The sequence below is a fragment of the Zonotrichia albicollis genome, chromosome 20 (assembly GCF_047830755.1).
Source record: "Zonotrichia albicollis isolate bZonAlb1 chromosome 20, bZonAlb1.hap1, whole genome shotgun sequence".
NCBI lineage: Eukaryota > Metazoa > Chordata > Aves > Passeriformes > Passerellidae > Zonotrichia > Zonotrichia albicollis.
The window spans coordinates 12,606,877-12,620,438 of record NC_133838.1 but is presented as its reverse complement, the minus strand read 5'-3'; the positions used below and the strand labels follow the sequence as shown (position 1 = coordinate 12,620,438).

The 13,562-nt window shown below is 47.3% G+C and overlaps 1 protein-coding gene across 6 annotated transcripts in view; it reads right to left on the bottom strand.

Annotated features, from left to right (window-relative positions):
* PHACTR4 (phosphatase and actin regulator 4) overlaps nt 1-13,562 on the bottom strand; it is a 188,385-nt gene that overhangs the window by 23,409 nt on the left and 151,414 nt on the right. For 2 of the 6 annotated variants that reach the window (XM_005496357.4, XM_026798645.2), the window contains exon 2: nt 8,513-8,559. In XM_005496357.4, coding sequence (XP_005496414.2) covers nt 8,513-8,528 — 16 coding nt within the window. In that variant the 5' untranslated portion in view covers nt 8,529-8,559. Of the gene's footprint in view, nt 1-185; nt 2,332-6,296; nt 6,396-6,679; nt 6,701-8,512; nt 8,562-13,562 lie in introns of those variants that run through there. The other 4 variants (XM_014273727.3, XM_026798646.2, XM_074555544.1 and 1 more) reach the window with 4 other exon arrangements.

The window sequence follows — 13,562 nt, the reverse complement described above, 5'->3', positions numbered from 1 at the left end:
CTGTTTTGCACAACACTGCTAGTTAACAACAAAAGCTAACAGCAAAAATATAGTAAATATGAAACCTCTAAATTCAGATTAAATTGCAATTAACCCTGAGAGGGAGGAGTATATTTAACTCTAAGTCAGTCTTCAGCGTATAGGTCAAAGTCCACAGACTCATGATCCCAAATTCCTCTTCCTACCTCTAATCCTTCAAGATGTCAAACTTCAGCTGCAAGCCTCTCTGCTCACACAGTAATTGGAAAGAAAAGCAGCAAGATTCCTCTGTGAAAGTTGCTTCCTCTTTTAAACGTTTCACAAAAATCTCAGTAGATGGATTTGCTCTTCATACCCAAAGCTGAAACTGCAGCAAACACCTTTGCTCTGCCAACCCAACGGGCTTGCAGCAGCCCCACCGCACCAATAATCCAAATTATCCTTCAACACCTCCAGCTCTCCAGTCTGAAGTTACATTTTTTCCAAATTACTGCACAAGCCAGGCAGTGCCAGGGCATCCTACCACCCCTCACTCGCCTGGCTCTGCTCAGGGAAGCTTACAAAAGCGCCTTGGTTCAGTTTTTGGGGAACACCCAATTTTCTGCACCTGCTCTGCTTTAATTATTGACTAGGCGAGGAGCTCCTGATTAAAATGCAAGGCAAGTCTGGCACACAACCTCAGCTTCTGATCATCGCCCGCAGATACAGTTGGAACAGAAACCCAAATTCCCTGCCACAGCTCAGGAATTAAAAGAAAGGGTGGATCAGTTTCACTTGGGGCACTTAAATTCAGCAAGGAAAATACTTTTTGTACCCTTGCCACTGAAAACTCTCACAACATTTGAAATTTTAAACCGCAGCTTTAGGTTCGCACACAGAGAGAAGGTTTAAAAGCTTCCTTTCAATTGTACTGTGTTTTTACAAGCCATTTCTGCCAGAGTAAACCTAACAGGTAATTACAGGTCTGACCTCCTTCTATTGCACAAATATGCCTTTGGAAACAACGCAGATAAATATTTGCCCAATACAAGAAGACAACTCCAAGAGGAACCATTCCAGTTTATCAACTCTGTGATTCATGTTGATACAAGCTTTATTCTCTATTTAAGGAACAAGATAACGCTTAGGAAGTGCATCTGCCCAAATTATGTTTCATAGATCTGCCATGGGCCACCCTAAACAGTGGCACAGCCAGACCTCAGGTCACACCCAGACAAGAGCCATCAGCAAGACAGGGAGTGAACTTCCACTCCAGATATTGACCCTTGCTCAACCACCAAGGGATCTCTGAGCAGCAGCCAGGCTGAAGACAGAAACCTAGTAAAACATTGCTGCTAATGTGAATAAAGCAGTGCTGGGGTTGCGCTGTGTAACATTCCGCTCTTCCCCTTTGGAACTGGGGAGATAATTATGGAGGCCCAAAGGAGCTGAAAACAAAACGAGAGCACTCCACCTGCCCCCTCAGCCTGATCCTGAAATCCCAATCCCAGATGCTCCTATTTTCTGCCAGTACCAAGGGAACTTGGGAAAACAAGGCGGTGGCAGCCACAGCCACCAAAAGCCATCCAGGAAGAAGGCACAAAAATCAGACAGGATGATTGTGTCCCAAACCATGCAGACCTTGAGCCCCCCAAACCCAACGCTGTTTATGCATCACACTGACTCACAGGAGTGCAGGGACAAGGCCATGGGAATTGTTTACAGTGTCAAGGTCCTTGCATAGAATTAAAGGAAACGTCAAGAGATGAGATAACACCAACAGTTCTGAAGGTACAGAATCCTAACCTTGTAGGAAGCTATTTCTCCCTGAGTTGCTCCCCTCTCTTGCAGGAATAACCCTTCACACATTCCCAGATTCCTCATTTCACCTCATTCCCTTCATCCTGTGTCTGTACAGAACCAGCAGCAGTGTGGTACGCAAAAATTATGGTGTATAAACAGATATTAAACTGTTTCTCTCTGCACTTTGGGTTTGAAATCCGGGATTTTCTCTTGTGCTGAATTCCCATCTCAAAAAGCTTGTGGAAGGTGCTGACTCCTTTGCAGTGAGAATTATCCCCTGAGGTCCCTGGAATTACAGGCTACTGCAATGCCATCTAAATCTGTCACCTTATCAAGAGCAGGGCTGGCTGGCCTCTGGGCACTTAAACTGGTCCAAAATCCCAGGTGGCCCGTGGCTACACCAGCCCCCACATCCTCTGGGTGCCTTCTTTGAGACAGCCCAGACACTTTGTCATTAGCAACCCTGAGGGCTGTTTCTGCAGTAAATGAGCTCCTTGGATCTTCCAAAACAATTCTCACCTTCCTCAAGGGAACAGAAAAGAATAAAAATAAAACCTCACCAAAAAATCTGCAGTTCTTAACAAGATCAGTCCTTAAAAAACAAAAAAAAGAGAGAGAATCAAAGCTTGGAAACGAAAAGCTGACTTATCCTTTAATAACAGAACTTTCCTGTATTTATGGAGATTTCTGGTTTGGCACAAAAACATCTGCTCATTTAGTGGGTGTTATAAGTATCACTTCTATATTCTGGCGATGCTGAAACCAAGAGGCCCGGTTTAGTGGTAAATGAGCAGAGAAAAACGTTTTCCATGACTTTGAAACCCAAATTCTAGTTCTCACTGGCGTGTAGGGCTTCACCTCTCCACTGCACGTGGTCACCTGCAGTCCCTGTGTTCTGTGCTGCTGCAGCCTGCCCTGGCAGTGGCAGCACCAGCACCATTCCAGCTCATTCCAACCCCGCACAGAAGGCAGGCCAGCACAGCCTGCAGGTCCGTGCCCAGCAGGAAAACGACCTGGCTGGAATGGCCACAGCCAGCGCCTCAACTACGGCTCTTCTGTCTCCCTTCCAGGGTCCTTTTGGTTCCTGGTTTTACCTTGCAATTTATCCCACTGCTTAAAACCAAGCTACAGATAATCCCTTTTAAGCACCCCACCCCACTTGTGTTTAGAACAATCACCACAGGCTATCACAGGTGTAAAGTGTAATTTTCAAGCCAGAACTAATTACTCTCTACAAATATGATGGCCCAGAGTAGTCTCCATCATAGAACGACATCGTCTCACTCAATGGCAGATCCTTGATGCCAGGAAGGTGTGACACAGGGAGGTCTCCTTTTAAACTTTTCCTTGTTCTTCAGTTCTTTTCCTAAATATCTGTTTAGGGATGGGCTTAAGGGATCCTTGCTGTGGAGGAGTGAATGGTTTCAGGAGGCAACAGGCTGTTCATTGTCAAACTCATTAAAAAATAACCCAGCACTGCCACAACACGCTGCCCCAGACGCCACCTCCCAACATTAACTCTAGGAAGCCTGATCAATACTTTATCCTGAGAAGGAACATAAGAAAAAGCTCTGAACAGGGCAAGGGTGCCAGACTGACACACATAATCCCATTAGAGTTATCCAGAGCACTCAGTTTGCTCAGTTATCTGAGAGATAACAGGATTAACTCCATGTTCAACATAATTTCAGCGTAATAACTGCGGAATCACTCCTACAACCCTAATGTCATTGATTCAGCAGGGGATTCCCATCATCCCCCCACGAATTCCAGCCTTGAAAGCCCCTTCATTAGCGTCAGCATCGAAGTTAATTACTTGGAGAGATTTTCCTTTCCTCTCCCAAAGCTAAATGTAACTTAACCCCTGCAACCTTCAATGCTTGGGCAGAACAAACCCGTCTTCCCTGCAAGAAGGGACCCTATTTATTTTCCTAATCACCACTTCAGTTTCCAAGAGTTAATGTTAAGACCAAAGAGCTGGAGGGGAGAAGGGCAGGTTTTTTCATAATTTTGGTTGAATTTCAACAAAAAACGTGACAAAGGCTGGTTACAGTCCTCTCAAGGATCAAGGTCCAGCCCCAGATCCCTGCCTAACTCTGCCTTCCTGGGGAGAGGGGGTTGATCAGCCAGCCAGGATCACCACAGAGCCTCCAGCAGCATTTTCCTTGCCAAGCCATGACTTGCTGCTCACCCTGGAAACGAGCCCCTTAGAGCAGTGGGGCTGGGGAAGGAAAGGGAAAGCACACAAAGCAAGCAGCACATAGAGCTGCTTCCAACCGCACGGGGGAACAGAGCACAGGAACCAGGACGTGTTTTTATAAGGGATTTTCTCATGGAGTGCAGAACACTATTAAATTCTACCTTTCGAGTGCAGTGGGAGGCTGTGCTATACCAATTAGGCCAGTGTTGCTACGCTGGCACTGAGCCTAACATGGTGCCAAATCAGACCCCACTGCACTGCCTATGAAAGCCACTGTCCACAGCCACTGCTTGGCTGCACTGTCATGGTTTGTCTCTTCTACCCCCCCAAAAAGGAGAAGGAGGGCAGAAATCTCCTACAGAAATTCAATTCTCAAAATTCTAGAATGGTTTGAGTTGAAAGGGACCTTCAAACTCATCTCGTTCCATTCCCTGCCACAGTCCACTATCCCAGGGTGCTCCAAGCCCTGTTCAACCTGGCCTTGAACACTTGCAGGGATGGGGCAGCCACAGCTTCTCTGGACAACCTGTGCCAAGGCCTCCCCTCCCTCACAGGGATGGGTTCCTCGCCAACACCGCACCCAAGCCTGGCCCTGGCAGCGGGAAGCCGTTCCCCTGTGCTGTCCCCATTGCCCCCCAGCCCCTCTCGCGCCACTTCCGGCCCGGCCTGCCTTGGCCCGGCCCCGCGCGCCCTCTGGCGGCCACAGCGCAGCTCTGCGGCCCCCGGAGCCTGCGGGGCACATTTATCGGACAAATTTATCACAACCCCAGACAGCGAATCCTTTTGAAATCTTAAAATCTCTACTTCACAAAGCGAGACAAACTCAGGCTGGGTTGAAGAGCCATGTTCTCCCTAAGCAAGTCATGGTTATCCACTCCTTCCACACAGCTGGATGGGCCCAACCTGTAAAAAAGCCACCTGGTATCTCCGGTTTCTTGTTTGTTTCAGGAAACAAAAGACACCTTCAGCAGCCAGAGCCAGGGCTCCTTTCCAAGACAAAGGAGAGCCAGGCAGATAAAGCGGTGATGTCAGCAGTGACAGCATCCAAATGTTCACACTGGGACTGCACCTCGGGACCAGCCTGAGGGCCTGGGAGTAGCTTTGTCCAGCCAACAGCTCAGCTGACACTGGCAGCCACAGCTCACAAAGGCAGCAAGATAATGAGAACATTCGGTATTTTGTTTTTAAAAGACCAGGTTTACCACTCAACCTGGACACATTGCTCCTGTGTGAAGAAACAGTAATAACAAAAATCACATTTATACTAAACTTGCTTGTGCCTGGTTCCAGGCAGGCTCCTCTTCTACTCCCAAACCCAGTAAAATCAGCTACTAAAATCCCTGGACAGAATTTACAGGCAATGTTCCAGGAGCAAGGTGAATTTAAGGTCCAACAAGTTGAAAGGAAAACTAGAAACTCTGGAAACCTACTGCCCTGCTCCACGCCCTACTTACTGAGCCACAGGAACTCCACACTCACTGTTTCACAGCAAATCATCCTGAATTGCCCAGAGGATCGACTACATATCCTACAAGGTCTTATCTCTTCACACAAGGAATAAGATTGTTCAATTCTGTCATGAAGCATTCCGGCAAAGACATTTCTCACTCAACATCAACCTTTGCCACTACCTTGCTCCAACCAGCCTGGAGGCTGAGGCATCTCCATCCCAGCACATCCACAGCTGAGCCAGGAAAGCACAAACCCAGCAGAATTAACCTCTGCTTTCCCCCAGCCAGAGATATGGGTACAACTACAAGACCACCTTCAAAAGTCACTCAAAATGGGGTGTCACAGCATCACGAGGTCTCTGGCAGGTCAGCAAATAATCTCTGTAAAACATTTGGCTCGTAGCTCAGGAGGGAAAGGCACAAGAGTTCAGACACCTCCTCAACTTGTTCAGGGAGGAATTATTGGGTATTAATTTTCAGAAATGCCACGCTAACTAGAAGGATGGCTGAGCTGAACCACTTGCAAATACAGCAGGCAGAAAAACAGCACCAACATGCCACTGAGTGCCCCAAGCACCCTGACAGCACTCAGTACATTAATTACACTAAGAACTAGAACAAATTTAAGAACAAAAGGCTGTCAGGACAATGTCTCAAAGTATTTTGCTAACCTGTCAAGTGCACTCGACTTATTTCCAGTAATGCTTTCAGGTAGGTAAGGAAATGCTCTGTGCTGCACCTTGTTTAAAAGACAAATGCTTTCCACTGAGATCAGTTCCAGACTCTGGTAACCTGCCTAAGGAACAGCAGGAATTTGCCTTTCTCCCTGCTTGCAAGTTAGTGCACATCAAGGCAGGGTCGTGAGCAAATTTTAAGCTGCGTACCTGTTCTAGAATACCATGTATGGACAGCTCTGAAACTTCACTGCAGCTGCCCGGAGACCTGGCTTCCACTCGTCCTCAGGGATGAGCATGAATTAAAATCTGAAGACAACAGCAAATTTCATTTTTAATTAGCCAGGGCAGTGAGCCAAGAAAGGCTCCCCCACCCACCCACGGCTGGCGGAGGCTGACAGCTCAAAAGGATTTACGCTTCCCTGTGCATTCCCAATGGCCATTCCAAGCACACCAGCTCAAACAAGCGCCAGCCATGCAGCACTGTGAGTGCAGTTAATATCCAACCAGGGAAGGACAGCAATGCACACAAAGCACCAGGCTTGAAGGGAACAAAGGGCACCGACTTGGACTTCAGCTCAGCTCCATCTTACCTCAGCTCCAGGATCAACCCAGTAGTCCTGAGCTTAGCACTTGGAGAACAAATAGCCATAAATGCAGAGGAATTTCAAGGAAATTATAATAAAAGATCCATCTTTTTATTCTGTCTTTAATACAGGGCTCTTGGCTTCCAGCACTGAGGAGGTAAAGCTTCGTGACCAGCCATGGGGATTGTCTGTGCATGCAAAGATCCAGGACGGATCCTCCATCCTGAACTGGCACTGCTCAAGTTGCTCAGAGGGAATGGGGAAGTAACTTCAGTAAAGTTGGCAAAATACAAACAGAACATACAGCTTTTCACATCCCAGCACTCATCAGAACACGCACTCTCAGAAACCTCAAAAGGCTCCAGCTCTGTGTCTCACTGATCTAGCCAAAAAATGGGGTTCAAGTGCCCGTGAAAAGGGACACAAAGCTTTGTGATGGGAAAAGAGGTGGCTGGTGACAGTCCCAGCCCTGGTGAATGAGGAGAGCTCACTGACCACAATGGCTGGGAATGGGAGGGACCTTGAATATCTCTCGAATATCTTGCTCCAGCCCCTGCTGCGGCAGGGACACCTTCCACTAGACCAGGTTTGCTGAGAACCTCATCCAACCTGGCCTTGATGTTGCTCAAAGCCATCCCAGTAATTGAAGCTCTAGGGACTGAGAAATGGCCCTGCTGTGCTGTGTCCCAGAGCTGAGCAGGAGCTGCCACCTCCACAGGCACAGCTCCAGCCTCAGCTGCCGGTGCCACACTCGCTTCACCTGCCACCCCCTCCACAAGTCATCTTGCGCAATTTGTTTGCCACGAGCAAATCAGAAGGGAAAGCAATCACCACAGATTAAATGTGCACCTTACAGCCTGACAAAGGGGGCACAGCAGTTCTTGCCACCAGGACTACAAGCACATTTATGCAGGAGCTCTTGGCTCGCAGATGATCTAATCAGGCCCCAAAAACTGGCCTTCATCTGCCTCATCAAGCATACTGCCCTGCTGACAAGTAGAACCATTCCCAAAGCTTTCAGGATGGCATCACTGACTGCACAGAATAACCTAGAAATATTATTTACGAGTTAGAATCACCAACTGCAGTATCACAGTCCAGAAGATGTGGGGCCAATATGCTGTGTGGATACTGGTTTCCCATGGTGCAGGCAAGAGCTTTCATGCAAACCTCGTGTCAATGGCAGGGAAAAAATGGGCATTTAACTCCTTTCTTATAGCCATTTTAGGCAAACAGATGGAAGAGCTCTTCAAGGCAATCTCTAAGCAAAAAATCTGTGAGTTTTAGTCCCAACCATATCCTTGCATCAGTTAAACCTACCAGCAATGAATTTGATTGCTTCAGGGCAAGCACTACACACTGCCTAGAGCAAGAGATTTAAATTTTAGTTAAAAAAAAATCCTGTATCTTCTGCAACACAGAGCAGCCTAAAGGAATAAATATAGAACAACAGGAACAACCAGAAGCTGATCCTCCTTTATGCCTTGCCATGTGCCTTGTTCAAACCAGCTCATTGCTTCTGGCCTCTTCCTTATTAAGAAAGGGGATGTTACCTGTTTTCAAGAACTCGGGATAGCCAAGAGACCAGTATTCCAAGTTTCACAGATGGGAGATTCCAAAAAGATCTTCCATGTGTACAGAGTTTCAGTCAGATCTGGTGCACACCACAGTACAAATGCAGCTGATGCATCTGCCAAACTACATTATTTCCTAATCACCTTCCACACTTGAAATGAAGACACTAAGTTTAAAGTAATCAATCAGGTTCTTTATAATGCGTAGCCAAGGAGGACAGGTCAGGTCCATAATCTGTGGTGAGATACCTAAGACTCTACTCACCGGCGTTCTCCTCCATTCCTCTTGTACACTAGTGTCCAGAGAAATTCCTACAAAAACAGGAAACAAAGTCAACACACAAATGAAAATTCCAAGTGAGAACAAAGCTCAGATTTACTTTTATTTCTCTGTCAGCTCTCCTCAGCCTACACAAAACCAGTGCGGAGGGAACCTAGAGCAGAAATCCTGCCCCAAACTAGGAAGAGTGTGACATTGTCACCCCTCATGGAAGGCATAAGAAGCTTCTAATCACACACATGCTGTAATGGAAAGAAAAGAGAAACAAAATTAAGGTGACATAATTACAAGGCAGCAATATTTGTTCCCAGGGAAAACATTCCACATCTGCCTCTTCAGGAAGGGATGTGCCTGCTGTAAAAGGGAACAGCCTACTGCTTATCTAGCAAAGGCAGCACAGCACGTGCACAGGAAGTATTTCAGATGTCACACAGCGTGAAGGCACTTCTGAACATACTGGGGTGGGGGAACACAAAAAAAAGGAACCAGGATTTTAGTAGAAAAGACACTTTTTTTCTGGAGCAAGTTCTGAAATGAGATGCCAGGGGAACTAAGTTTGGGGAAATCACAATGTGTCTTGATTTTGACAGATTCTGCAGCACAGTAAAAACAGGCTCATTATTTTAGAAAAAGGGAGGTTCTGTCCTCAAAATCTTGCAGTTCAAACTTAGACCACCGGAACTGGACATGTCAGCAGGAACAGCATGGGGTGACTAGGGAAGAACTACAAAATCAGGTTGTTCCAGTGCTGAGGAGTTGAAGCCAGCCTTTATCAACAGCCCACTTCTGCCTAACCTCCTCCTCATGAAGCCCAGGCCAACTCATCCTCTTTGACCCCAGCACAAAGCACAGTTTGGTGGCTATAGTTTAACGTCACACCAGCTCGTCATCTTCATGTGACAACGTGCTGAGTGTGCAGCACGTGCTCAGCTTGTTCAAGAGCATCCCAGGGCTGCAGTGCCAGCGGGGACAACCACAGCACACCATCCATGGAAGCTCTGCCAGTGGGGCTTTTCAGCTTTGCTTTGCTCAGCTGTGTGGGGGAAAATGCTTCTTTGGATCAGACAACCATGCTCCAGGCTACTTCTCTCTGATGCAGCTCAAATCCCATCGCAGCGATGTTCTCATGGAAGGGAGAAACACCTCAACAGAGCCATTAAACCCTCAAAACACAATTGGGGATCACAGCTTTACACAGCTTAGAAAAAGGAACAAGTATCTGTACAGGCAGCAAACAAGAACATCAGAAGGTTTTGATTTCTGAGGCAGACAGCCACAAGTTGCTCAGGAAACACCCTCAATCCCTCCAGTCTAATCCATTAACACTTAAAATACAGCTTTCACACACATTTGGATGCATGGTTTGGTGCATCCACGTGTTGCATCAAGGACACCATTTGCAAGAACTGGAATGAATGAACGACAGAACCATTCAAGCTGAAAAAGCCCTCTAAGATGATTAAGTCCAACCACGAACCCGTGTCCTCAAGTGCCACACCCCCGTGTTTTTGACGCTTCCAGGAATGGTGACTCCAACACTGCTCCGAGCAGCCTGTGCCATGCCTTGACAACCCTTTTGGTGAAGGAACTTTCCCTGATATCCAACCTAAAACTCCCTGACACAACCCGAGGCTGTTTTCTCTTATCCTGTCTCTTACTCCCTAGGTGCAGAGCCTGGCCCTCATCTGCTCCAGTCTCCTGCCACGGAATGCTCCCCCACTCAAGGCAGAAGAGCCACCACCATCCCTGCCTGCCCTTTCAAGCACACCCTTGTGGGAAAGGAAAGCAGAAGGGAAACTGAAACCGCCACCTCAAGGCCTGCTTGAACCTCAGCACAGATGACAGCAGTGCTCCCACTGCTCCCCAGGAGCTGGGTTTGATTTGCCTCTCAAGGGCACTGCTGCACAGGCTGTGCCGAGCTCTGCACTGCAAGGGGCACGTTTGTGCCTGGAACACTGATCCTGGCAGCAGCCACTGCTGGACGCTCACTGTGCACACCCCAGACATCTGTCACTGCCCCATGGCACAGCTGGGAGCACCTCGGCCTGTGCTGCAAGCCTCTTTCTGAGCAGAACACTAAATCCACAATATCTGGTTATCAACAGAACCAGCATAAGAGGCACACTGGGGGAAAAAAGCAATGCCAGGGTAGAGGAAGAAGGAGCAAAGTCTGCATTCCCGCAGCACTGTCTGCACTAAGGAACAGGAACTTCTACCAGAGAATGGATTAAGCAGCGCAGATCCTGCTGCCAGCATTAACTACGACGAGTGGCTAACCGGAAAGCTGTATTCTGGAATGATATTTGAGATAACCCACTCCACAGAACAGAAATATGCTTTTATCCCCTACTGTCATAGGTTTCCCAGATACCTACTTCTGAGAAAACTTGGCTTTTTCATTTCCTCTAGCATGACATGCCACAGCTCTCTGAATATTCATGTCCTCTGAGTGCCCTACATTCCCTGGGCCTGACAGCTGTGTGAAATTCCTGTTCCTGAGAGCCCCGATGCCGGCACAGCTCAGGACTCTCCCCTGCCCCTCTGGTACTCAGGCCACCACAGCAGCAGAACCACGTCTTTGTCTGCCTCAAGACTTCAAACACTTAGCAGCTTTTTCCCCAGCTCTTTGTACCACTCTAAGAATATATTCCTGTTCCATTGACCCGGCCCTGAACTCCTGCAGAAAGGCGATGGCTTCTTTCCAGCTAGGCAGCTAATCCACACACAATAGAAAAGGACTGTTTCACAGCAATGCTGGAGTGTTTTTACCCTGTTTCTTCAGTCTTAACACACTCCCTGTGCACAGGGAATTTTGTCTTTCCCAGCTCTGTCACATTCTCTCCCAGCAACACAAACCAGCCCAATTTCAGATTGTGGATCTCCTCCCATGCCCTCCTACCCATTCCTTGCACCAGCACCAATGCAGCTGCTCTGGGAACACTCAAAGCTGACCTGATGCACACCAAGCACATCCAGAGGAGTGGGCTGGGGATGACAGGACCTTGACAGGACCACGAAGCTGCACACCAAGGTGCCACTGTTTGCTCCAGCCTTGGGCAATCCACATCCACGAGCCTTACTGAAAGCCCTTTTACAGCTTCCCTCCTTCCTCACCATCTCATTTTCAGCAATCCTTACCCAGACCTCTGGAACATTAAGCATGCAGTTTCTTTCAGAATGAAGCTCATTAGCTGGACCCCTCTGTCCTCACTGCTCATCTCCTCCAGTAACATGAACAGCTTTCTTCAAAAGACTACAGCACATTTCCAGAAGTCCAGCTAAAACCTAAGCCAATGTTGGTTGTTTACCCCAACTAAACTAGAAAACTGACAACTCTTCCAAGCAGAAGTGGCACATTACTTCTCCACAGTGGCTGCCAACAGGCTTGCCTTAGGCATGGAAACGCAGTTTCCATGCTGGCTCAGCTCTAAATCACCATCCCAGAGAGGGACACGACAGCAGCTGGGCAGCTACTACAGGGCTTTTACTGTAATGAGACACAAAACCCAAGGCTCTCTTGGAAAAAAATGCACGTGGGGGAGAGAAAGGATGCTCTTATAACTGTTTGGAACTATATCCACCAGCTGGAGGGAAAGGAAGGGTTAACAAATACCCATAGCTTGAGGAACATGCTCCTGCATTAATATAGACCATGACCCATGAAATTAAACAAGCTCACCTGACAACTCCCAGATGATTATTTATTTTGACCCAATATGGTGCTAGTAACAGCCAATAAACAAATATTATATTATTGCCATTTCAGCCCTTTGCTTTACACTCCTTAAAAAACTACATTACTGCAGCAGCACCCAGAAGGCTCCCACTGGGGCAGATGATGAGAGCCCAGCAAAGGGCAGATGCTGCCCACAACAGCTCACCAGCATAACAATACAAAGCAGACACCAGGAATAAGGCCAGCTGGGAGATGGCAGCCAGGCACGGAGCAGTCTCTGCTTCATCACGCAGAGAACGTCCTGACTCTTCCTCCCTGATCTGCCAAACTCCACTTGAATGGTTGATCCAAGCCATCAGGGCTCTCCCCAGCTGCAAATGTTTCTCGAGGGCCAGACTCACAAACCCTCCCCAACTAGCCCATGGATCTGGCTGCCCATTCCTTTTTATAAATGCAATTTCAAAAATAAAATCAACATTTTATTCTCTCACCAATAATTACTCCTTCCAGGAAGACAGATGAGTGGATTTTTGCAAAGCTGAGATAACTCCACCTAATGCCATGGGTCTGTTGGCAATGAAACTCCATCAGGTCCTCAGGGGGAGGGCTAAAGAAACTCATTTCATCTGCCAGCAGTGAGATTAAGAGCATGGTATGATAAACAATATTAAAATTCTGTTCTACAAAGCAGAATACCTCAACGGCACCTAAGTATTCTCCCAAAGGAGAGATTATAGCATGGGTGCACAACTGGAGTTTAAGTATTACAAGGGAAATTCTTAAAAAGCCTGAATAGATCAGCCATGCCAAATGCCCTAGTACAGATTACAAGACAAGGTGTAAAGGTATAATTAACCTCTTGTTGGATAGAGTGGTACAAAGGGGAAGAGATGCACAAGCCCCTTTTCAATTCAGTGGATGACAAAAAGCTCATGTATTGTTCTAACTCCATCTAAAACAAACCAGCTCCATCTAAAAGTCTTGGTTTGCTCACATGGTTTGAGCATCATTTCATGGTTTCTGCAAATTGCTGGAACAACAAATGCTGGTTTCAAAATCCTTTGAGCAGCCTCGGCTGACCCAGTTTGTTCTGCACTAATCACACACTGAGCAGTGGAGAGGTCAGTTGGAGGGAAATCAGAATATTCCTCCTCAGTAAAACCACACAGATTAAACCCAGTTGTTCTGCAGCCTAATGTGGCAACATGCCAATTAATGGGGTGTACCACTAATTAGCAGCCCAGCAGTTTCACTCTCTTTCCAAGGATCCCAACACTAAAAGCATTTCTGCACTTGTTGGGAAGCAGTGGCTTTGAGCAGGAGCACAGCAGCTGGTTAGCACAAGGAATGGGTTTTGTG